Here is a 27514-nt window from a genome sequence, read left to right on the forward strand (position 1 = left end):
TTAAAAGTTGTTAATTAGTATTAATTGACAATTTAGTAATATTTCATGATTAAAGGCATAAATTCATGGTCATTTTTTGTCACAAATTTTAACTTTTGAGATTTTTATAATAATTTAGGGATTTTTTTCCTATTTTACCAAGTCATTCAATATAATAGTTCTAGTGTCAGAAATTTATGCTTTTATCACAGAAGAATGCAATTTCTTTCATGTACACGTACAACTTTTTGACATGAGAATATTTTGGTTGTTTGTTTTTTTTTCTTGAAAATATGTGAAATTCATTTAGCCTCTGATTTCTTTGACTCTGCCATTGCCAATTTTGTTTCGGTTATCCGTCTATCATTTCTGAGTTTTTAATACCCTTATGTAATATTCATTTTCTGAAAAACTGAATGTTTGTTGTGAGTAGCTCTAAGCCATAATCACATCAGCTAATGTTAGAAATATATCACAATATGTGATAAATATTTTGATTTACAGTTGATTTGAAGAGCTGAGATAAATTAGATTTTTAGTGATATCTTAAACTGAGAAAATGTAAATGTAGAGCAAATTGAGATTTTTCTATTTTTATTGGTATGTTCCCTGACAATCATTTCATTCTTACGTTATATTTTAGATTAAATTTAAAAATCTGTGTTTTTTGGAATCCGTGTCCTAAAAGCCCTAGAAAATATTAATTGCCACCCAGGAAACAGTGACACTTTACACAACCATGACAAATGAAAGTAACCACTCCAATACTTTAAAAGGATTTGCTACTTGTTTGCATTATTAGGCTGGAGGCTTTAAAATATTGTCATTTTAAAAGCCTGCTTTTAGTGATGTGCAGCTTGTGTCCTTCCTATTGTAGTGTTCTCCTTTGTAGACAGAGGGGACTCTCAACTCCCACTCTGTTTTTGTGTGAACGGAGGGAACATCATGCAAAATAACGCATCCTCCCACCAGCCACATTCACAACACATCCTGCCACTGAAAAGTTCTTTTTTATTTTTACAAAATACTTCTCACTTCCCTGCAGCCGAGTCATTTTTTTTTCTAACCACAGAGGATGAGACCCATTTCCTTGAATGTCCCATGAACAAGAACACAAACACATTCTTTATTTCTGCAAGAAGAGCCCATTAAAATGCAGAATTCTTTGAGAGCGTTCTGGGCTTTCACTGAGCATCAAGGGAAATGCTCTTTCTATGCTTTTTGTGATGAGTCCCCTCTCTGTCAAGTTCTCAATATTAAATATGTTGTTTGTGAAATCAAGAAAGTGTAACTGGTAGGGCACACTGATATTAATAGTTAATTATGTCATGCCCATTTCACCCATTATCTCTAATGTGTATTCTATTTTACAACATCCTCCCCAAATAAATACACCCCTGGTTCAAAATGTGCAACAAGCCTCGAAATAAATGACTCTTAAAACTACGGAACAAGCTAAATCTATCTCTGAAAAAAAGTTGCACACATTTATTCAGTACAAAAAAAAATAATCCGACTGTAAGAAAAAATAGTCTAAATGTGTCACAGAGATCAATTTTTTTCTGAGCTGCTATAAATAATGGGAAGGATGAGAGAAGATGCCACGTAAGGCAGATGTGGGTTGATTGTCATGTCAAAATGTGACTAAAATAAATATAGCTATTTGCCCAAATTTACTGACATTCAGGGCAGTAATAATAAGACAAACTAATAAACTTGAAAACTGACTTTAGCTGTGACATCCAAGAATACACCTGATCTAACCACCAAACAAAATGATGAGAATAATGGAGGTCAGATCTTAAAAAAATTTAATTTATGGCATAAAAATTACTGCATACCAGTAGCTCAGATGGTTCTACATGTAAAATTCATCATAATTAAATCATCATAATTAACAGAAATAAAAGCTTGAAGGCATCAGTCTTGACTATAATTAATGTGTTTCTTGTAGTGAATTGAGTTACTGAAATAAATTAGCTTTTCAGTAATATTGAAAAATTGTAGCTAGCTGAATACGTGTCGACATTCTTTTTACACATTATAACAAGGCACGAAAAATACTTCTACTATTTAATATTTTCATACTTTAATGTTTCATTTTTTCCCAACATACGTGGGATTTTTTTTAATTATTGTGCAGCCGGTGCATCTTGCCCAAGCAATTCATTAGTGTTACCAGCTGAACATGCAGCCTGATGTCTGCCTGTGGGTTTTATAGAGCCACTAGAGAGAGCAGGCTGCTTGTTGTCCTGAGCGAATGAAGGACACATTAGGAACAAATAGCAACACAGCGTGTCCTTGTCCCCCGCTAATGCTTTCCATTCTTTCACAAGTCAGAGAAACTTCACTGGGAAGATTGGCAGCAAAAACTGACTAGAGGATGAATGTGTGAATTGACTGCAATCTAAGCTGGAGCTGTGTGAAGTCTTACTGGCGTACTGGGTGCACTGGTACAAACTACGGAAAATAAAAAGCGTCCCTATGTTGGGGAACATAGATGCTCTCTATATCACTCACTTAAATGTGTAATGTTCTACAAGACTACAGTGACTGTTGTTTTTGCTTCACATCCTAACAAAACAATTCCCAGAGGAAAATATTGGCTAAAATTACTCATGTACAGCCTTTGCAGTCTGACCTTTAACCTTTTACTGCAACCATTTCACCAAGATAGTTTACACAATGAACAAGAGAAATGTTTAAAGTATATTGTATTAGTTTTATTAATTCTATAAATGTGTATGCATATTCACTTGTTGAACACAGAAAGAAAAGATGAACAATAAGCTAATTTTCTGTGTCACATATTTTATAAAACCTAGCCACTTTGGCACACAAATAAAGGTGAACATTTTTTGCATTCTCAGTGCTAACTGTTGCAGTATAGTCGTCTGTGGCTTCAGAACCCCAATGTTTGTTTCACATAAACTCTTGAATACATTTGTGCAGTGTGCTACATAAAAGCTGTGTTCCTTCAGCTGTGCTCATCTAATAACCATTGCGGTGTCTGTTGTTTATTTTAGCCGTCTTGACACTGATGCCGTTCCCCGTTGGTCCACACAGTAAACTCCAGTGATTAGAACAGCCTCATGGGAGAGTGTGTGTAAATGTTTCTTGCTGACCTCACTCACCCAGTATGTGTTTTGGGGCACGTAGACTCATCTTCATAATGCTGCATAGACCACAAAGCCTCAGATACCAGCAAACTACACATAACTAAAGGAACTAAAGGAGTTGTTGGCCTATGATTGGAGATTAATATATAAAATGAATGATGTGAATTCAGCATATGAAGAATTTCTAAAAATATTTAAAATATTATATAACAAGCACTGCCCAATTAAACAATATAACAGGAAAAGCAATCAAAAAAATGAACAGTGGATCACAAAAGGAATACAAAAGGCATGTAAAAAGAAAAACAAACTTTATAGAGAATTTCTAAAACATAGAACGTCTGAATCAGAAAACAAATATAAGAAATATAAAAATAAGTTAACTAATATTATAAAAACATGTAAAAAGGACTATTATCATAAATTACTGGATAGGAATAAAAACAACATTAAGGAAACATGGAATATTTTAAATAGAGTTATTAGAAAAGCTAACAATAACAAATATCCAGACTATTTTATAGATAATGAACAGAATATTACTGATTTGAAAAGTGTCGTCAATAAATTCAATAGATTTTTTGTTAATATAGGACCTCAATTAGCAGAAAAAATACCGACTACAAAAACTGCAACTCAGCAATATCTAATTGAGAATAATCCCAGCTCCTTATATCTCAACCCTGTACTAGAAGAAGAAATCATAAACATTGTGAATAACTGTAAAAATAAGACTTCCACTGACTGTGATGATCTGGACATGAAAACTATTAAAATAGTAATTAAAGGAATCTCTAAACCACTAACTTATATTTGCAATTTATCATTTCAAACAGGATCATTTCCCAACAAAATGAAAATAGCGAAGGTCAAACCAATGTATAAAACTGGCAACAAACACCTCTTCACTAACTACAGGCCTGTTTCTCTTCTCCCACAATTTTCTAAAATCCTGGAAAAACTCTTTAAGAAAAGACTGGAACAATTCATAGAAAAACATTCGCTACTTATCAGCAGTCAATATGGATTCAGAGCAAACCGGTCAACATCGCTGGCCGTAACTGACTTAATAGAAGAAATAACCAACGCAACAGATAGTAAGAAACTGGCAGTAGGGATATTTATAGATTTAAAGAAAGCTTTTGATACAATAAATCATGAAATCCTACTTAAAAAATTAGAATGCTATGGAATTAGGGGAGTAGTTTCTGACTGGATGAGGAGTTATTTAAAGAGCCGGAAACAATTTGTGAAATTGGGAGATGTGGAATCTGATTGGCAGGAGACTGTCTGTGGAGTACCACAAGGATCAGTATTGGGACCAGTTTTATTTAATCTTTATATAAATGATATCAGTAAAGTGTCCAATGTATTAAAATTTATCTTATTCGCTGATGACACAAATATTCTAGCCTCAGGAGACAATTTAGAGCATCTTCTCTCAACAGTCACTTCAGAGATTAGTAAGTTAAAGATATGGTTTGACCATAACAAATTATCCCTAAATTTGGACAAGAAAATTCATGGTCTTTGGGAACTGTTATAAAAATACTGAAATCCAAGTTCAAATAGAGGACGTAACTCTAGAAAGGGTTTTTGCTAATAAGTTCCTCGGTTTAATAATAGATGACAAAATCAGTTGGAAACCTCATATTCAACATTTACAGAGTAAACTCAGTAGAAGTATATCCATATTGGCTAGAGCTAGACATGTATTGAATGCTAAATCACTTCATATTCTATATAACTCTCTGATTTTACCATATCTATCATATTGCTGTGAAGTGTGGGGAGTTAATTACAAGAGCTCTTTACATCCGATAACCGTCCTACAGAAACGAGCCATTAGAATCATCCATAATGTCGGTTATTATGAGCATACAAACCCGCTCTTCATAATATCCAGAATTCTCAAATTTGACGAGCTTGTAGAATTTAAAATGGCTCAATTTATGTTCAAGGTATCTAAAAGTTGTTACCTGAGCACATACAGAGCACGTTTTCTGAAAGAGAAGGGCGGTATAACTTAAGGGGTCACTCAAACTTCAAGATCCGCAATTTTAGAACAACAAGAAAAAGCTTCTGTATTTCAATTAAAGGTGTAAAGTTATGGAATAAGTTACATGAAGATTTAAAACAAAGCAATAGTTTAACACAATTCAAAAGAAAGTACAAAGAGGTAATTTTCAATAGATACACACATGGGGACAGAAAGCAATAAGGTGTGTATTGAAGATAACAACTTGGTGTAAGGGTTTAGAAAGATAAACCAGCATAAAATGGGAAAATGTATAGGTAAATATTAGTAACTGTTACTTCTGACTGCCACTTTGATTTTGATTTTTTTTTTTTTAATGACAGTAGGACTCTAAAGTCTCAAGTGTTTAGGGGTAGGAGTTTATAAGTTCTCACTTCTTCCTACCCCATTTTGAGCATGATATGTTAACTGAAACTAAAAATCTGTATTTTCTCTTCTTTCTTATGCACTTCTTGTTACTGTGCACTATTTTATTTTTATATTTGCATCATGTTCGAATAAATTTCATTTCATTTCATTTCATTTCATTTCAAAACAAGCAACAGGAGCTGAATGTAGATCAGTAATAATATCAAATCATGACTTGGAGAATCTGCCGCTCACACTAAATATGATCGTGTTTCACAGACAGGATACATTGTATGATCCAAAACTTCTCAAAAGTCCTTGCATCTGAAAATAGTTCTGAAACAGGCAGCATGAAGGTTAAGAGTGTTTCTAGTTGCTTTTATAAAAGTAAAATGTTCTCCATTCATATTTTATTTACGTACTTTAGAGCTCAGCAGGAACTAAGAATAGTCCAAATGCTCTGGTACAGGTGTTCATGTTCACAAGCATGCAAGGTTACTTTCCCATTTATCGCTCAGTACAGATGGAACATTTCAACAATAAACACTTTTAACGGTGCAGACAAGAGCTCTCTGTTCTCTGAATCTGAACCATCCACAGAGAAAAATGTTGAATTACAGATACACTAGTGATTTTTTTTTTTCCTTCAAACTCCCTGAAAGCATAAACCAGCACGACACAGAGAAAATATTTAGAAAATAACATCATGTCAAAAAATATGAAGGCCTGTATTATTTCTATTGATAGGATAAATAGTAAATGCTATGCCCTTTTGAGTTGATCAATTTTAGAAAACGTTTGGTTTTACAGAAATATTCATGTGTTCTTTGCAGTCTGGAAATATTTTACAATGTCAACAGTATACAGTCAAACCAAAATAAGTTTATTATGTTTACTTTATTTGAGGCAGCATTTTCACATTCCACCAGAAAAGGTTTTTTTTAGCCCCTCTGAAGACCAGAACTTCAGAAACACTTTAAACACAAATATGAGTTTAGGCAGGCTGCTTTATCTGCTGATGCACAGCTTTCTGCACCCTGTGTGTTGTTTATACCCTGCTATATTAAATGTGTGTGTGAGTTGCGGAGAACAAGATTTAGACTATCTTTTATGGTTTTATTTCGCTCATCAGTGTTAAATCTTAGAGAATAAGAGATTTTTAGCATTCCTGTGACTGTGGTCTTTGATGATGGATTGTACAGCTACAGGACTAATTTTTAAAACACACTAAATATTTTTTTCCTTCCTTTTTTTCTTTTACTGGGTTGGATTAAATGATTCTGCAAAGCACATGGGATTTCAGTGCTTAACCAACACTGATAATAGAACTCATTCCTAAGTGATTCTGTAAAAGAACTGGATTCCTTTTCCATAGGTGACGCTAGCGAACATTTCATAATACTAACCAGATTATTTATTGGTTGGTTGTTGTTCTCCATGAGTTCACCTTTGGCTGCTGACAAAAGTGGCTTTACCTCTGACCTTGCTTTAAGTCGGAGTTTGGAAAGATCCAGCTTTTCGGGAACATAGCTTGCTGTGATGGTAACAAAAAACTGGTGCTAAACCAGTTTGGTGGAAAAGAGACAGTGGATTATTAAATTTAAATCAAGTTATTGTTGGAACAAATTGTCACAAAGCAGATATATATTTAGCTGACTTCATGTAAAATGTTTAAGTTACTGATGCAATGAAGGTGGTTCTGGTTTAAAAGATTACCATGACAAGTGGGGTCATTCATATGTATGTGTGTGTTTATGTATAAGTGGAAGGTTTAAGTGGAGGCACTGAAGTTTTGCTGGTGCAACAGGAGGTTTGTCTGTGAAAGAGGTTGGGCACAGAAGAATGCCGAGGAAGAGAACCAGATCTACCAAACGATCCCATAAATTAGACTACCTTGTTGAGCGCAGTACGACGTTGAGTTTTGCCAACTAATCAACAACCTAACACTTCTTTCCTTAGACACACCTTCTGGCTGTATCGTAAGGAGAACCCCAAGACCAGGGTAGGAGAACCTCCACCCGAGGGCCTTCCAGGCTTCAACAGTGGTGTGATGCTGTTGGACCTGAGCGCCATGAGGGCTTCGACTCTCTACAACCAGCTACTGAAACCCAGTAACGTGGCCAAACTAGCAGAACAGTATCGCTTCAAGGGCCACCTGGGGGACCAGGACTTCTTCACAATGATCGGCATGGAGCATCCTGAACTTTTTTACTCTCTGGCCTGCGGCTGGAACCGACAGTTGTGCACCTGGTGGAGGGACCACGGCTACGGAGATGTGTTCCAGTTGTATTACGGTTGTGATGGGCCCGTTTATATCTATCATGGGAACTGTAATGCCCCTATTCCAGATGATTGAACTGAAAAAGACATTCTTTGCGTAGCAGAAGGAAATATTTTTCCTGCTAATGTGGGATGTAGGACTTGTTTTCCAGAGACAATGGCTTTCCTTACCAGTCATGGAGCCTGCCTCTCTGCTGGCCAAGAGGATATGAAAGGCTACCAACCAAATGACTGATTTTACTGCTTTATTTTATGTTCAGCCTAAAGTCTAAAGCTTCTGTCTTTGACAACAGCAGTGAAGAGGAAGCATGCTTTTGCATTGATGGGATTGACTCATGCAGCGCCTAGTGCCATAATATTACATTACATTCCCATTTCAGTGAAATTAAAGCTGGCGGTCAGTGGTGCAGAGAGAACTGTGGAACCATATTTGCCATTATAATCTATAAAGTCCTGTTGGTTATTGTAGCTTCTGTTGTTTTGTTTTTTCCCATGAAATGCTGCGATAAAACATTTATGATTTTATTATATTTTTTTGGTCAAGAGCGTTTTTAAAGCACAGAAACATTATGAATTTTACCCCAAATGGCGACTGGGCATGCAGGACAGCACTGATGAAGCCAAAGCATCAAAATGTTACAACAGTTTGAAAGAAAGCAAGCATCAATGAGCTGGTATTCTTCATGAACCTGTTTCTGTCTCCATTCTCAATGGCGGTATTTATTTCCACTGTGGCTTTGCAGAAAGAAGGTCGTCCAACTGTCTGCCACAGTGCAAAAACACGCATATTGGGTTAATTAGCTTTTAGCTTTAACATTGTTCATGTTTAGCTGTCTGTCCTCTGTTTCTCATTATTATGATCCTCTGGTGGACTGGCAGCCTGTTGATGGTGCACACTGACCCTGAAGGCAGACACCAGTTCCCCCTGTGACCCTGTGAGGATAAATATAGCCTGAAATGTAGATGGATGGATAATTTAACATGAATTCAGCTGACTAGATTATAAATTAAAAACCCTAGCCTTCATGAGGACACTGGTGTCTTCAAGGAAGTGTGGACTTACATGTTTAAATGTTTAAAGGCTTACAATTGTTCGCTCTGTGTATTTAATCCAGGATATTTCATCCCCATATTGACAAACCTATGATTTACCCATTTAGTTTAGTTATTTATATATATTTTTTTCATTGTGTTTCATTATTTGTTGGAACCTCCAGAAGTTAAGACCTGGCTATGATTTTATCAGGTTCAGTTTTAATATTTTGTACTCAAATGGCCAAAATGTTATTAAAAACTGCAATACCACAAAGTTAAGTCTGAAAAGAGTCACTTTGCAAAGAAAAAAGTGTTGGAAGCCTGATCAATGTGGAGCCGAACCAGAGGACAGAAGAGATACTGGGCTCTGGGCTGCTGGAGGACAGCAAGCAGTCGAAATGCTGTAGTGGTTATGTTTTATTTAACTATCTTAAGAAATAAAACCTAAAAACACAGAGCCTCAGTGCATATTGAAAAATGCACTGAACAAAATAATTGTTCAGATTATTTTGTTTTACAACGTCACAGATTATAGGTGAGTCACTAGACTGCACGGAGCTGCTTTCCGTGATATTTTCCCAATTTAGTTTTTAAACACTGGTGATCTTTAAATGATGGCAAAAGTTCTGTCCTCATTCAAATGAACAGATTCACGAATGTAACCATGAATACCGCCTGACAATTGATGCATTACTGATCTGTCTTTTTGTCAATTGTGTGATTTAAATGAATGTTGTGTTTAAAGCCATATGAATCAATAATTTAACATTTATTGATTTTGGAGCATTTACATTAATAAATATACATTTTCTATTCAGATTGTGACGACTCATGTTTTATTTTTGCGTCATTCAGGCCAAACTTTAATTCAGTTTCTCCTATATTTTCTTTTCCAACAACCTGAGTGCTAATTTTGTGTTTTTATGTCTCACTTCAGTTCTGTGTTTGCGGCTAATGGACTTCAGAGCCCCGTGGAAGGGAAACATCCTTAATTTCCTACCTTCTTGTAGGAATTAACATGCAGGTGAGAAGGGCTCCAAACTAAAAGAAGGTTGACCTATTAGTGTTAATACTGGTGTTAGCACTGAAGGCCATTGTTGCTCTTCTAATTTGAACTTCAGCTGCTGCTGAACACAGTCCTCTATCAGCCAGCACACATGAGAGATGGCATCAGAGCCAAAAGTGTGACTGCAGACACTGACCCATTTTCAGTTTTCTTGCTGTGCTGATGTTCATATTCTAAGAAATATCAATGCTCCATGGCTGTCACTGTCTGACTTGACTCACACTTTTAACAAAGAAACACACAGGGAAGATTTCTTTCAGCACAGTAAGAATGGATTACAAGCTCACTGCTAATCTTTTTTATTTTATAGCATCCAAACTACTGTATACTTGCATTGAAAAATGTATTTCACATTCTCCTTTAGGCATTCACCCTTGTTTTGCAAATTGTTTTGTGCTCATGCAAAGTGTAAAAGAACTATTTTTTCACATTGAACTAAAGTTTTGCATGCAAAAGAACTATATAAAATGTAGAGGCTGCACAGTGGCGCAGTTGGTAGCACTGTTCCCTTGCAGCAAGAAGGTCCTGGGTTTGATTCCCGACCCAGGGGTCTTTCTGCCCAGAGTTTGCATATTCTCCCTGTGCATGTGTGGGTTCTCTGGCTTCCTCCCACAGTCCAAAAACATGACTGTCAGGTTAATTGGTCTTTCTAAATTCTCCCTAGGTGTGAGAGTGTGTGTGTGTGTGTGTGTGTGCATGGCTGTTTGTCCTGTCTGTCTCTGTGTTGCCCTGCGAGAGACTGGCGACCTGTCCAGGGTGACCCCGCCTCTCGCCCAGAACGTTAGCTGGAGATAGAGACCAGCCTCTCCTGACCCCACTGAAGGGTGTAAGAAAATGGAAGGATGGATAGTTTGAAATAATTACTCATGCAGGCCTCAGTTGAATGTCATAAGAATCTTATAAAGATTCTGTAAAATTCAACAATAATAACTATTTAACCATATGTTGTATTTATCAAACAAAAATACCGAAAACTGGTCTTTTTGTTTTGTCTTCTTTTATCCTTTTGTTTGTAATGTAAACGAGACATCAAGAGGTTTGTGAAAACACCTTTGTTCAATTCAATTTCTCTCTAATTCAGGACAGGTTAACAATGTCCCATAAGGTAAACTATCTATTTCCCTATGATGATCAACATTATTCGGTATTTTAAATTTGGATTAAATGAATCACCTTTCTCAAAATAAATTTTGCAAATTTACATAAAGTAGAAATCCAATCAGTCGCATTTACATGTCTGTAGTCTTAGTGCCTGGACTTGCTTCTAAAAATCCTATTTAACCAACTACTGTGTCGGGATTTCTAAATCATTTCCCTTCCTCCGTCAGTGATAAAAAATGAAGCGATATCTTCATGTAATTAGCAGAAACTTCATAGCTGCTTGATGCCTCTACAATCAAATCTGCCTCTAAATAAATGAATCAGTGACTCAGTCTGGAGCATTTCTCAGCAGCAGCTTCAGGAAGTAGGAAGATAAAAACAAATATGCAGTAAAATCTGTCACTGTGGCTCCCGCCTGTCATGGCTGACTAATGAAACATGCACCTTACTCGAAGCCAGATGACCCCTTAATGATAATCCTGCAGAAATACTCACAGCTTGAGAACCAAATAGACATATATATATATATATATATATATATATATATGCGTGTGTGTGGGCGTGTGTATGTTTGTTTTGCAATTTTTGAGCTATGAAGCACTCTTTTAATGTAGTGAAACTGTAGTTTGAAGTTAATCACCTCTTATTCTCTTATTCTTATTAAATGGGAACGTAGTTTTTGTCCTTGTTTCTCTTGTGTTTTGGTATTTTATTGTTAATTTTATCTTAATCGTCAATTAGAAGAAAGCCATCCCCAAAGCATGATGGTGTCTCCACCATGTTTCAAATGGTCTTTTGGTGTTAGTCTTTGGTAACATATAGAGTTTAACATTTAGGTAAAAATAATAAATTTCAGTCTCATTTGAGTTTCTTTCCGTGTGTACTGAGTTCCATGCCTCATTGCTTTCTTTCAACAATGTCTTTCTTTGTGTTGCTGCTCTTGTATAAAGGCTGGGTTTTTCTCTATATACAGATGTCACAGGAGTGGAAAGAAGACTGATATTTGCAGGAAAATGTTCTATCTGCCGATTCTGTCTTTCATTTATTTATTCTCCTGGTCCATCTGTGGTCTGGTTCCCTGCTGTGTGCCAGCTCTCACCTTCTTTGACCAATATCTCTGACCCACTATTATTGACAGACATTGAGGTGTTTTCATTCAGAAACTGCCACAAAAGCTGCTGAACAACTTATTTTCAGGCAATTTGACAATGCCCCAAGAACTGTCAGTGTCACGCCAAACGTCAGCACTAAATCAAAAACACAAAAAGATGTTGCTCTCCATTTGAAAAGCATTCACGTGACAGTGGCTCACGTTGCTTCATCCAGAAAACAAAGAATTTCTCATCACGTTTAGTCTGGTATAGCTAAGCCTGAGTAGAGTTTTTCCTTCCGAAACAAAACATCTCTGTCTAGACAGGAATGCAACCGACTAATAATAACTATAACTTTTTTTGAAGACATTGATGAAACTTCATCATTAACATGATCTTATCTGAAGCTTGTACAGTAGTAGCCAAAAGTTTTGATTGTGTTACAAATGTTGTGTTATGTGGTTTTCACATAATTTTTTTTAAACATAAATCAAGTTGTGGCTGTGACTTATCACCTTTTGTTAAATAGTGTGAGGTAAAAATCTAAATATTTTGTGTCCATAATAGGTGTTGTCTGCAGAGACCTAGATGTCTGTAGACCGCTGTACAAGTTCTACATGAAGAGAAGTTCTGCTCTGATGATCCTCGCTGTAGATGCTATTGCTCATTGCAGTCTGGCCCTGTAGTGGCAGAACCAAACAGAACAGTGATGGATCTGCAGAGATGTGATGTTTAAAGGCAGTGTAGAATAAAACCAGGAGTTCCTATGGAGGCTTGTTTTTCTATATAGTTGCTGCAGGAAGCATGATATCTGCTGGGTCTTCTTCTGGACTGCGTAATGTGTGTTTCCTAGAAAACAAAAGTGATCCACAGTAATCCCAGGGTTGAGGAGAATGGTGAGGGGAGGCTTCTGTTGGGTGTTCTGACAGCACATTAAAAGGAAAACATTTCAATAACTGTTGTATACTGAAATCCTGATCCTGCAAGAACCACAGTCTCCATAATAAGCTTATCTAGATATAAGAGTATAGCTGTGTTTGAAGTCTGGTGGTAACATCGGATTAATTTAGGTGATGCATTGTAAACCCCGTCGTCCCACAATAGACAGACAGGGATATGTTTGATCTGACTGTCTCAAGAGTTACATATTATAGTCATTTATTCAGAAACTGTGATGCTGTGACGCTGTCTAGGAAGATAACGTCCTGGAACATCGGCTGGGAGCCTGACCCATATACCGGTAGTAGACAGCACTGTCAGGTAGAAATTAGGTCTCTCTGTTGCCCCACTTTAACATCTACAAGCAGAAGTGTCTCAATAAATGTCCAGGCTTATCTTTTGGGGCAAAGGGTGGACAACAGGTGGCTCTTACCTGAAACTCTGTTTTTGCCTACCTTATCCAGCTTTTAAATACTTAGATAAAATGAAACATTAAAATAATTTAAATTAAGCAAATAAAAAAATTTTACTTCCTCACAAGGAAAATGTTATCCTTTGGTTTGTCTTAGTGTCAATAGTACTTTGCAGCACATTTTATTTAACAAGGAGGACTTTTTATGTGTGCTGTAATTCAGAAAATACACTCAGTATGTGTTTTATGTCCACAGACATCACTGAAGCATCAGCTAACAAACTGTCAAGTCCTGGGTTGTTTGAGTTGTTTTGGGGTTTTGATTATTGTTCTGTGTTCCTTAGTTTCTTATTTCGATTAGGTCAGCCTTGTTTCTGTTTTACATTAGGTCAGTCCTTCCTAGTGTTAAGTTACTTCTTCCTTGTAGTTGTTCTTTTGTTACTCTTAATTTCATTAGTTTCCTCTTGCTGCCACTCCCTCTCCCCTTCACACCTGCAAGCTGTTAGTTCAGCCCTGGTCTATTGTTCCAACATTCACTGTCAGTATTTAAATACATCTCCTGCTCTCACTCCTTGCTGGTTCCTTCCATTGTTTTTTCGTTTCTTCCCATCAGTGATCTGCTGAAGTTTCCTCTGGATTTCAATATTTAATCTCCTCTGGTTCCCTGTGGTCCCATAATTTCTTACAATTTTTTGTTCTTATTTTTTTTTGTTAACTTGATGTCTCTGCCTTACTGGACGTTGATGTGATCACAAAAGCAAACAGAACATTTAGTTCCCTTTAAACTAAGACCTGCCTTAGATTTTTATTGTGTAATGAGTCAAAACCTGCAGTGAGGGATCTGAAATGACAAGCCGATTCGTGCTTTTCCTAAAGAGTCAAAAACCTTTGACCCCATTTGTGGTATTTGTTGGTGATATGACGTCTTTTGCCGGTTGAGGTCACTCAGATTGCTCCTGGCAGAAACCTAGGAAGGGCATTTGTTGGAGTTCATGGAAGGAAGCAGATTTCAGGTAGTTTCTATGTAATGCTAAAGGACAACAATGCTTACAAAACAACCATGATGTCCCTGTGCTGATTTAATCCAATTGTTTTCACCCTTCTCTGCTATGACATATTTAACTGAGCTCTAAAACTTACACAGTCACATGTGCAAACGCATGAAGCAAAAATAGTCTTTGCCATAAAGTGGCCCAGATATATGTGGATTTTTCTGATTTGTGATTTTCAGACGAGATATAAGACAGAGGACTTCATATGTAGGTCAGTATGCTACACTGCATCCAGCAAGCAAGCAGCTGCAGGGGAGTTTAACTAGGCTCTGCAAGTTTTTAAGTAAATTAGACATTTTAAGATGGAACAGAATGTTTTCCTTAGACAATACTGTCTTAAGGTAAAACCATTTAAAGCTCTTCAGCTTGGTTAATGTGATTAAAATATTCACTCATTTCAGAAACTCACTTCATTCAGTTATGAAGGAGGCTATAAAATGACACAGGAGATGATGTCTGTGAATCAGAACCGGAGTTCAAGCCTTCTACCTGCGCTGAACTATCACTAATGCAGAAAAAAGCGCCTTGTGAAATTATTCTGCTTAAGAAAAGCACACACTGAATGATACTGTAACCACCATGTTTTGAGGTAGGGATAGTTTCCGTACATGTATTCCACAAAATGCCAGTTTCTCAATTCCATATTTACATTTATACTTGACTTTTGACTAAAGCTATGTCCGCAGAGATTACAATAGAGTGGTTTCTCTCCTATGTGTATTTTCTTATGTGTGTTTGGATTTTGCTTTTTTGTTAAATGCTTTTTCACATTCATCACAAGTAAAGGAAGTTTGTGTTATTAGGACTGTCTTTTGTGAGTTTACCATTTTCTTGACCAAAATTAATTTCTTATCAGCCAAACAGCTTGAAGAGCCTGTTCTTGTAAGATGTGTCATGTCTCTCTTCAGTGAGTGCTTGTTAACAAATTGTTTTGTTCAATTTTGACACAACACTACCATTTTGTCCTAGCTTGTGCTAGTCTATCACATATAATCCCAAAATAATACTTTATATTACAAAAAAAAATTGTGGTTTTGTCTGAGTATAAATCAGAGTATAAATACTTTTCACAAGGCTTTCTTGCATTAAACACATTGGTAACTTTTCAACAAGCGGTAACAGTTGCCGAAAGGATCATTGTTAGTCCTACCAAATGGCCTTATGCTGCTTGGCATGCAACTCTGCCCCCATTCCTTGGCCCAGTTGGCCAGCATTCACACCATCTGTCTATGATAAAGCAGTGGTGGCATGGACTCACTGGTATTCATCAAGTCAAATGTTTACAGCCTTCTGAGCTGATACAGGCTGTTTCAGAGGACTAACATTGCTGGCAAGGATGCATCTAAATCACACATGCCTCATAGGTTCAGCGCATCAGCAAAGACAGTTCGGGTGGATTAATCCAGACTTGACAGTTTTTAAAGCATTGAATCAGCCTTTAATTAGCTGCATGCTTTGCTGTGATGCAGACACCAAATGCTGTGACTGATATGTCAAGTGTAAAAATATGTTTTAGGTCACGAATAGACCAACCATTGAAATGATTAATTTGAAAGAATAATGACGGCTGAAAGTTTGACTAAACCTTGTACACTTAGGCTTTATTTACAGCATTATAACAACTGTAGTTCACTGAATGTTTGTTGTTTTTTTTTTAAGCTGGAAATCACAATAATGAAAATGAATAGTGTGATCATCAGCAATGCTAGACAAACGTCATGAGAGTGACATGAAAGGGGTGAATGACGCAAAGTGGGAAGAATGGGATAGGAGGAGCAGCTGACCGATGATGCTTTTTCTCTAGCTTAATGAAATCAAGCCACTGATGTAAAACAAATTGACTGTGTGTGGAAGGCACTGTTGCACACAGATGCAGACACATGAAAATTGCTGCAGCGTTATTTAGTTCATCCTGGCGCTGCTGGGTTAGAGCGTCTGTGTTCCTCAGCTTGACCCACATTTTGCTTCCAAATAAGACACAAGTGTTCTTGCTGCTCCGTCTCTTCCTTCTGTCTCGGAGTTAATTTCTCTTCAAGTGGATAATCATGCTGCGCAATAAGAAGAATGACTAAACATTATTCCTCTCCATTAGAAGGTGATTTAGGAAAACAGCAAGGTGCCCATCAAAATAGTCACTGCTAGAAATATGCAGTTATTGGCTGGATTAAATTCATATTCTGCTTTCATTTTAAAGACACTGGGTGCCACTGTGAGTCTTTGTGTTTTAGCTACTGTCTGTTTTTATTGACTAGATGATTGCCTCATATAACTATAAACTGACACTCTGGGTGTTGCACGTTTTTCCACCAGTGTGCGCCCTACATTTCTGCGCATCTTCCAGCAATCCATCCATGAACAACTGTTACTACGCTGAAAAAATGTAATACTCACAACAAATGTGAATATTATGATGACTCAGTTGATGAGTCATATGAGACTTTGCCTCAGGAAACAGCAGCTGATCAGCTGCTTAGCGAGGCATCACAGTGTTTGGTATGCAGACGTACTTTCAAAGGCATTTGACTTTTACTTCTTCAGCTCTATGCTGCATTTCAGACATCTACTCTCTTGGTCTTCTGACAGAGCCCAGCATCTTCCCTAATCATATTTATGCCTCAATAAAACGTGCAAGATGTTTTCCATATACTTTTTTGTGTTCTTACTCTATTCATCCCAATATTAATGCTATTTCTTGCAACAATATCATTACACTCCAGCTGCCCTCCCCTCCCCACATGGCACTGTGACTTCCTCCGTCTGCCCCCCGAGAGGATGCCAGTTCTCCCCTGGCAAAATGTCCAGATCCACCACTCAGTTGTAACTTCTGTGCCTTTTTTTCCAAACATGCCAACTGTAATAAATCTTGCAAAGAGCCTATACTAGCTTTACAAACCTTGAAACTCGCATTCTTCTTTTCAAAATAACACTTGCTCTGTTGGGTTGACCACATAGCATCATCCATGAACTTCAGTTGGACCATTTTATCTAAACTGTTTCATTGTATATCTTTGTTTAGGGTTGTTGTCCTGCTGGAATGGAAACACTTCTGGCTTAGTCTCAGCTCTCTGCCAGCGTCCGGTATTTTATTTTTTTTTTTGTTCCTGGATTGTGTTGTGTATAACTCTGTCCTTCTCACCAACACTAACCAGATTCTCTGTCCTTGCTGAAACAAAAATCTGCACAGCATGAATCTGCCACCATTATATTTCACTGAGATGGCATATTTAGGAGCAATACATTGCTACTTTTGTGCCAAAAAGAAAATTCTGCATCATGTAAGTGGATTTAATACACATGCATATTGTATTTTTTCTTTTGAATGTGACATTCATATATATATACACTGCGACAGGCTGGCAACCTGTCCAGGGTGTACCCCGTTTCTCGCCCGGGACGCAGCAAGAGATAGGCACCAGCAACCCTCCCGACCCCATTAGGGACGAAGGGTGTATAGAAAATAGATGGATATATATATATATATATATATATATATATATATATATATATATATATATATATATATATATATATATATATATATATATTAAAAAAAAAATATTCCCTTCTCACCCACATGGTGGTGATTCTTCTTCCTCTTAGCCAGAGGCCTGGGAGCTTGAGGGTTCTGCGCAGTATCTTGGCTGTGCCTAGGACTGCACATTTCTGGACTGAGATGTCTGATGTTGTTCCTGGGATCTGTTGTAGCCACTGTTCCAGTTTGATTGGGGTGACTGCCCTCATTCCGACCACAGGCACCACTGTGGTCTTCACCTTCCAGGCCCTCTCCAGTTCCTCCCTTAGGCCCTGGTATTTCTCTAGTTTCTCATGCTCCTTTTTCCTGATGTTGCAGTCACTTGGTATTGCCACATCCACCACAACGGCTTTCCTCTGTTGTTTATCCACCACGACTATGTCTGGTTGGTTCGCCCTCACCATTTTGTCTGTCTGGATCTGGAAGTCCCACAGGATCTTAGCTCGGTCATTCTCCACTACCTTCGGGGGTGTTTCCCACTTTGATCTTGGGGTTCCAGTCCATATCTAATGTTTCTGTATACTATGCCTGATAATAATAATAATAATAATAATAATAATCCACTTGGTTGTGTCGTTCCATGTATTCTTTCCCTGCCAGTATCTTGCACCCTGCTGTTATGTGTTGGACTGTCTCAGGGGCCTCCTTGCACAACCTACACCTTGGGTCTTGTCTGGTGTGGTAGATCTGGGCCTCAATTGCTCTGGTGTTTAGGGCCTGTTCCTGGGCGGCCATGATGAGGGCCTCTGTGCTGTCCTTCAGTCCAGCTTTTTCCAGCCATTGGTAGGATTTTCTGATGTCAGCCACTTCGTTATTTGCCGGTGGTACATCCCATGCAGGGCTTGTCCTCCCATGATAGTTCCTCCGCACCTCAGCTTCTGTTCTCATTGTTTGAGACATTCACTGAGCACATTGTCTGTTGAGGCTTTGTCCCTGATGTATCTATGGATCTTGGATGTCTCGTCTTGGATAGTGGTTCTCACACTCACTAGTCCTCTGCCTCCTTCTTTGCGTGTTCGTGGGTGCTGGATTTGGGGTGGAACCCTCCATGCATTGTTAGTAGTTTCGGGTCTTAACATCTGTGGCCTGTATCTCCTCCTTTGGCCAGCTAATTATTCCTGCAGGGTATCTGATTACTGGTAGGGCATAGCTGTTTATTGCACGGATCTTGTTCTTGCCATTGAGCTGGCTTCTCAGGACTTGTCTTATTATTCGTTGAAGGTATTTGGTTGTGGCTCTTTTTCTTGTGATCTCATCAAGGTTGCCATTTGCTTGTGATATTCCCAGGTATTTGTAACCTTCCTCTATGTCTGCTATTGTTCCTTCTGGGAGTGAGATCCCTTCTGTGCGGATGACCTTCCCTCTCTTTGTAACCATCCGACCACACTTCTCTAGTCCGAATGACATCCCAATGTCCGTGCTGTATATCCTGGTGGTGTGGATCAGTGAGTCGATGTATCTCGCTTTGCTTTGGCGATTAATTGATGTCATCCATGTGGAGGAGGGATGTTGGCTCCATTTTTGAGTCGGTATCCGTAGCCAGTCTTGTTGATGATTTGGCTGAGGGGGTTCAGGCCTATGCAGAACAGTAGCGGGGACAGCGCATCTCCTTGGTATATGGTATATATATATATATATATATATATATATATATATATATATATATATATATATATATGCATCCATGGGTGGGAATACTTTTGCAATGCAAAATTGTAAAGGTAAGAGAGAAACAAACAAATAAGGATATTTCCCATGAACAAGATTGAGAAAGTGTTCCTTGCACATTTAACAGCAGTTAGTGAGAGGCTGTCATTGATGCGGATATTTGCATCACAGGACAGTGCTGCTGTGCCGGCAGGACTTTGGTCTCGGCTCATTATTTGCAGCTTTTACCACAGGGAAGGTTTGATTTATCGATGCCAGTTTGATTGCTGCTGCCCTCATTCCTGTCCGTGGCAGCACTGTTGTTTGGGTTACAGGCTGCTGGGACTAAAAGGCTGTCTCCTGTCTGTTCTTTCGTGTTAACTTCAGTCTGAACACAAAGTGCATCAGATCATTGTGCTCTAGTCAGACTCCTGGAACACAGAGTATTTTGTGCTCTGAACACAAAATGAGAAATCTTTACTTTGGCTGATTTGGCCTCTGGGTGACATTGCTTTGGGTCTTTAAACCAGAAGGATTAAAGTCCTTATTAAACAAATAAGTGGGAAAAAAATTCTGAATGAATTCTGGTTTTTAGTTTAATAAAAGGAGATGAAATAATAATAATAATAATAATAATAATAATAATAATAATAATAATAATAATAATAATAATAATAATAATAATAATAATAATAATAATAATAATTTAAAAAAACGGTCAGAAATGTAAGTAAGTCATTATGTAGGTATGTAGCACTTTCACTCAACTGAGGCCCATGGGTGTAAAACAGAAATTCAACCTTCTCAGCTGTACATTTTGTTCTTGTTTATACATCTGATTAAACACACTTCAAAGTTCCCATGAGCTGCCTAAAGGAGGTGCTGCTGTACTCTGATGTTTTACCAATAGTGGAACAGCTTTGTGCACGGTGATGAACTCATGTAAGAGTATTTATCTATTAGGTCTCACTACATACACTCACTAAAAACAAACTAGACATTTTCTTTCCTTTGATAATATTAGATTTTTTTAATGTTGCTGCACCTTGAATACTTTAGTCTGAGACACAATTTGTCCTTATTTCACCAGGTCAAATAACTACTAGCAATCCACACCTCACAATAATTATTATTAGAAATGTTTTTTTTCTCTAATTTTACTTCCTCCTGCTCTTTCCTAACGCTCCCTCTAATTAATTACCTATTAAAAATGTATCTTTGATTAAACGCGTGTCTTGCACACAACTGTTTGAAGTTCTGTCTCCTGCTTTTAACACACTGACACATTTCTGAATTGCTGACCTACATCAGCAAATCTGTGCTCATTACTCATCTGACCCTCTTTACCCCCTTTTCTCTCTCCATCACCTGCTGTCATCCTCTTTTCCAGTCACATGCTGGTTTCCTGGTACTCATGACTAATTTTAATACCTTAATATCTACTGAGTGGTGAAGGAGATTAAAATAAGGTTGGAACTTTCTATCAGCCCTGGTCTAAGTATTTAATCTTTCTAGTGCTTGTGTCTTATTTGTGCCTTATTTCACAGATTTAAGAAATCCTACTCCTGGAGTAAAGTTGTATGGTTGACTAAAGTACTGATTATCAAGTGCTTTGTTTTGATTAATTAGCTGTCTTATGTCTGTGGAAGGATGCACGAAAACCTTTGCAGTATCAACTGTGTTCAAAAGCACGGCAGCCGTCTTTATTTTTCTAGAAGTTTGGAGCTCCCAGGAGAGCGGTAGCCTCATTCAGGCAACTGTCCAAGCATGATAAATACAGTTTGAGAGCCAACAGTTAGGGAAACTGCAGAGCAGAGGTGGGAAAACCCTGCCGTTTAACAAGAAGAAGAAAAAAATTAGAGACTAAAATTTGTAAAAATATCTTATCTTTTGGGGACAGTCAGTACAGGTTTGAATGATAGCACGGTTAGTCTGAAGCCATTCCTCACCAAAACTGAAATTGTCAAAATACAATAGGAACTACATTCACACTCCAGCTCTTAATCAATTTTTTTTTTTCAATTAAGACCCGCAGTGTCCTAATCACTGCAGGGGAAGTGGCCTCCTGTCTGAACAGTTTGCGGCCCTGTAGCGTCCTGCAGGTGCAAAGGGTGATGTCACCTTACATGCAGGATGCTGCTTACAGAAGTACATCTGGATGCTGTATGTCAGGATGTGTGTAGCAACTGTGAAAAGTTTAATTTGATAAAATTATGGGGAGCTCCATCACTGATATCTCCTGTAATGTTCCTAAGTACTGTCTTTTTAAGACTTACTCTGAAGGAGATTAACACCAGGGAGGAAAAGAGAGTAGATAATGAGGTATTATGTAAGTGTTGTTATTATTAGTGTAAATATGGAGATGCTTCAGCCCCTCCCAACACAAACAGTCTTTGCCCAAAAGGTTTAACACCTCAGATAGGTGTGCAGTCCATTTCAGAGCAACACAGACTTGCTCATTTTAAAAACACTTTTATGAAGTTGATTTTCTTGTGAAACGATCGATGGGTGAGGGGCTTTGAAGCCTGGCTCTGTCATGACCCTCATTTACCAGCTGACTTGTGATGGAGCAAGTATAGCAGTTTGAGAGAGTAGTAGTACGGTAATAGTGTGCAGGCAGCCAGATGTTAAATTTAAAAACAGAAATCATTTCTAATGAGAAGAATGAGAGGCTGAGATTTATAACTTAAGTTAGGAGCATTAACTTGGCTCATAACAGGATCGCTTAACAGAGTTCATCATGATTATTGCGTAGGGAAGAATTTGGAGTATGGAGAGACTCCTGACAGATTTTCTGCACATTGCTGATGTCCGTGCCACACCACAGTCACACTGCATGGATGTTGTGTCTCACACACAACTGTGAGAGATTTCTCCAACCTCATTTGTGATTCATGATTACCAAGAAGCGGCTTAGAGGTCTTCTGAGGTTCATGACGAAAATGTTTTGTGACAGAACAAACAACCATCAATGACAATACCAGTTTCAGACATGTGCAGATTTATTTAAACACATGTTGAATTTTAAGAATGAGAACTCCTCAATGAAACCTGCCTCTGCTTTAGTTTGTCACACTTTTTTTTTCGTCATCGGTAATTTGTGACTCTCTGGATTGGCTGCTGCTGGTAAACTGTGAACGTGATGCGCTGCAATCAGCAGAGGAGAAGCCTCTTTGTCATCACATGAGCTTGACGCATGCACTGAATCTGATGAAAGCAAACGGGAAAAAAAATATCAATTCACTCCTCCACCTGTGTATCCCTCCAGCTGCAACTTGTTATCATCCATCCACCCTCTGAGTGTTTCTTCCATAAATCTTCTGCCTCTTTGCTTTCATTTTCATGCCTCTTTTTCAACATGCATCTCCACTGTATATTTTTTCGTCTCATTTTCTCTGTCCTGTCATGCTCCAAATTTCTCTGCATCCCTGCTAATCCCCACATCCTTGTTCTCCAGCTATTTCTGCTTCCTTCAATCACTACATTCTCGGTGGGCTGCCGCCTGCCTGACTGATTGATCCCTCTCTGTGCAGCAGGTGATCTATCAGCACTTGTTTTTTCCCTCCCACAAGGCGACAGGGTGCCACAGCGGCCACGTGCTCACATCATTCCTGCTGGGATAATGTTTTTTTTAAACTTCTCCATAATTTAATTCCTGTCTTCCTCTGCCTCTTCTTGGTGTGGGCTTACAAATGTTCATTAACAAACCTTTGAGGCCTTATTCACAGAGTAAATTATATATATACTATTTACTAATCTGCTGTCTTTTGAAGGGAGTTGCCTGAGTATCAGAAAATGGGTCTTGAAATACATTTAAAGGATTGTTTTGTGACAAAATTTTATCAAAAAACAGGAGTTTGAAAACTTTGCGAGGAGCTGTATTCATATTTTGATACTATACTGCACTTTTTACTTTTGTTTTGCAAACTTTTATGGTCTGAGGATGTGCTGGGGCTGAAGTATTTATTTAAACATGGAAAAGTTCCTGAAACATTCTGACCAGATAAAGAATTAGCCACAGTTCTTGTGTATCTGGTTAGATGTGGAGCTAAACTCTCTCAAGGTTGTTCAAATGCAACATGATAAGTTTTATTTCCCTCAGGCATCGTCTTCTATGTTTCAGCCCACACAGTTTTACAAAACAGCCCACACAAATTTAAAAGTTCAATGTGCTGATTATTAGTATTGTTCAGTAAATGTGATGCTTTTTATCTCTTCACTTACTCAGTTTATATCTATGTGCAAGACAGGTACATTGGTCTTAAGTACTGAGTAAAGTATGGAGTGATAAACTTCGAATTTTGCTAAGTCTGTGTGTCTTGAATCAATCACCCTTCATCAGGTGATCTTCCATTTATTAATACATGATTTAGCTTTAGAATAAATTGTCTCACATCAAGTAGAAACCCTTTGTTCCATTACTGGCAATCATTCTCCACCTCAAAATCCATTTTTAAGAGTTTTCTACTTCCTGATCCCTGAGGTAAATGAAAAATAAATTATAGTTTCACTTTTATGTATTGGCTGTGTTGAATTTTGCAAATTTTTTTCAGTTTCTCTCACAGTGGTGAGGCAATATTCACCATTTAGTGCTACATACCACCAGCTGGTGGCTAAAAATAGGCCTCAACAAACAAGCTAAAGTAATAATCAAAGCAGCAGATGAAAATCCCAGTCACTATCATTTATTTAGCTTTAATGGACCTATTAGCCAATTACATGACAGTGGAGTACTTAATAAAACAGATTAATATTCATGCTGCTTAAATATTTAATGTTGTTTAACAGCTGTATCAGGTTTAACGCTGCACATGCAAATTTTAATCCAAAAGTTTATTATATTAGGAAAAAAGCAAGTGTTGATGTTCTGGAAACAAAAATCAGAGATTCCATCGGTTAAATTGTGGCTGAAGGAACTGGTAAGGCTCTTTCTCTTCTGGAAAGAATACAGTATAACTTAAAGCGATTCAACAGAACTTGGCAACCCCTTCAGCAATATATTGATAACTTGATTGAGAATTTGATTTGATTCTCGGTGTGATAAGATGCAAGTCCCAGGGAAAGAGGAGGAGGGTGGGTCTTGAGAATGTCCTTGTTTATTTATGTCACTTTTGTTTTGTTTTGATTTTGTATTGTCTTTATGTTTTATATTCACATCAAAAAGAAGATAAATGTGTATTGTTGATGTTTCAGTTTTCATGTCTGATTCCTCAATAAAACTGTTTGACAACAAAAGTTTATTATATTAGCAATTAAAATATATTTCAATAGAATGAAATTATAGAGAAAGAAAACATAAAGGGAAAAAAACTGATGATAATCTAAGAGAAGGAAATTCAACAAAAGAAAAGAACAAACTAGGAAACTGAACTGAATATGGTAATAAAACTAATAAGCAATTAGAAAATGCTTAAAATACCAACACAAATATGAACAGAAGCACAAACAAGCTGGGCTGCCTTTAGCTGCATCCTTTGGGTCCAACTGATCTGTTTTTATACTAAATGATGATACAAAGAAGGACACCTGTAGCAGCTAATATATAAAATGCAGAAACTCAATTAAAAATTTCTGAACTATCCCTTTGAAACATGGCTTTTACAAATGTTCCTGTTTGTACCTTGTTTCTCCCTCTAATTAGAATACATTTTTGAAATCTTATTTGTCACCAGAACTGAACTTATACTTAAGGTCTGAAAACACACTCACACAATGAAATTCCAGTCCTTTTTTATGTGTGCAATGGAAAATTTTCCACTCCAAAAATAAGTCTGGAGCCAACTTTGCATTTTAAAATATGTTGAAGAATCACATCAGATAGAAATGTATATTTCAAAACTTCTCTGCAGCAGTAATAGCTCTCTTAATGGCTAAACCTTGAAACAGATGTGTAGAAAGTAAACTGTGGACTGACTTTATCAACTTGAACTCAGTATTTATATTTAAAAATTAGATTAAGATTCTTTATCTTGCTGCCCAGTTATTAATCATTCAACAAAAAAAAAGAACGTCTAATGAATGGAATTAGTGTAAGTTGTTAAACTTTTATTTTTGCACATTTAAATGTAAGTCAAATTATATAACCCATATTCCCATTAATGACACAAATATTACATGAACCATAATGAGAACGTGCACTTACTGTCAGTTTGACTCACAAAGAAATACTAAGCAGAGAGAATCTGATGAAAGTACAGAGAGACGGCCTGGAAAAAGTTAGTAATCTCAGTGATCTTAGTCTAAATGTGAACATCTAGGAATCCAGGATTACTGCAGAAATGCTGGCAAAGATCTAATTTCAGTCCTTAAATGGGGAGAGTAGAGGGAGAGTTGAGGATGTTAGGCAAGATAGCGAGAGAACACACAAAAAGAAAAAAAGAAACAGCATATCTGCCCTCATCTCGCACATTCATCTGACAGGGAATTACAATGAACTGGATTTAAGATAGAAACTTGAAACTGGTATTTCAAAAAGAACAAATCTGTTTATTTTGTGTGGTTGTTTCATCATAATGTGTTGAGGTATGTTTTAGATTATCTCTGAGATAACTTACTTACTCAGTTTATATCTATGAAAATAAAAGCAAGACAGGTACATTGGTCTTAAAGTACTGAGTAAAGTATGGAGTAAGATAAACATTTCCTAAAGAATTTTGCTAAGTCTGTGTGTCTGAAAATAATAATTACTGCAAACTTTCTTTTTTTTTTTATCACCACAGCAGACCAACCTCCACACTCTACAGCTGCATGCACACAGACTTGGCACATGTTTTTCACTGGATGCCCTTCCCAATGCAACCCCCCTGATTGTTTTCAGGAAGGACTGGGGTTAAAATATTATCAAAAGTAAATTTTAAAAAGTGCAAAAGTGCACATTTAAGATCTGTTCTGATTAACAATGTTCTTGAATTCATCTTACCATTGTGAGAAGGGCTGCCAGATCATTAAAAAATGGTAATTCAATAGTCAATCTATATAAATCTTTGTAATTTCAGTATTGCATAGCTCTCCAGAATCATCTCTTGTTAGCAAAAGCACTAGCAGATGCTTTAAGTAATCAAACAATCATAATTGAAAAACGTTAGCTACACATTACTACTTTATATTCTGCTATTCAGGAAACTGTTCAGCTAAGTTTCTCAGCCTGGGAGACAATGACAATTCATCAAATTTTAGGCTGTATTTTCTATGCTTAAAGAGCATCTACTGCAGGATCTTCAAATGAACCAGAGACACAAGATCTGTCCTGAATGTGTCATTTTATTCTCTTATCTTTTTCTCTTCAGAATTTGTTAGTCAAATTCCCAGGATGGGTTTTCTTGCAGATAATAATGTCTCAAACTGGAGAGTTTGAGCTGCACACCGGAGAGAGAGTCGGTTCATTAGTCTCATTGCTGAAGGTTTATGTGAATTCATTTAACCGCACTGCTGTGTAAACCAACACATGCACAAACATGTGTCGACTAAAGACCTTAGCGGTGCAGTGCGCTGCAGCAATTAGTGGGCATTCTGTTACTTTAAATCCCACTCAGCTCTCTCATTATACCTCAGCATTAGCCTTCTGCCTTTCCCTTTCTTTCTCCCTGTGTTTTCTCCAACAAAAGCTGGATGGACAGCTCAGTGGCTCAGCGGCAGCAGTCTCCTGCATTCCTGCAGGATTTCCTGATGTTATATGGGTTTGCCAGTTGTGTAACAGCTTTTTTATTTATTTTATAACAGCTCTGGTATTTTGTCCATGCTCTTATTCAGCTGAGCTTTCAGCAGCGGTACTGAAAAGTGTCACAGGCAGAAAATATAAATGCAAAGTAAATCCTTAATATCAGCTACTGAAATGTCAATGATGGATGTGCGTAACTTTATATATATGCATTTCTT

At 37.4% G+C, this 27514-nt stretch overlaps 1 protein-coding gene across 2 annotated transcripts in view; it reads left to right on the plus strand.

Moving 5' to 3' along the window:
* xxylt1 (xyloside xylosyltransferase 1) overlaps positions 1 to 9618 on the plus strand; it is a 34638-nt gene extending 25020 nt beyond the window's left edge. For both annotated transcript variants that reach the window (XM_044129600.1, XM_044129599.1), the window contains exon 5: positions 7444 to 9618. In XM_044129600.1, coding sequence (XP_043985535.1) covers positions 7444 to 7840 — 397 coding nt within the window. In that variant the 3' untranslated portion in view covers positions 7841 to 9618. The remainder of the gene's footprint in view (positions 1 to 7443) is intronic.
* Positions 9619 to 27514: the final 17896 nt, after the last annotated feature.

The sequence above is a fragment of the Gambusia affinis genome, linkage group LG10 (assembly GCF_019740435.1).
Source record: "Gambusia affinis linkage group LG10, SWU_Gaff_1.0, whole genome shotgun sequence".
Taxonomy (NCBI): Eukaryota; Metazoa; Chordata; class Actinopteri; order Cyprinodontiformes; family Poeciliidae; genus Gambusia; species Gambusia affinis.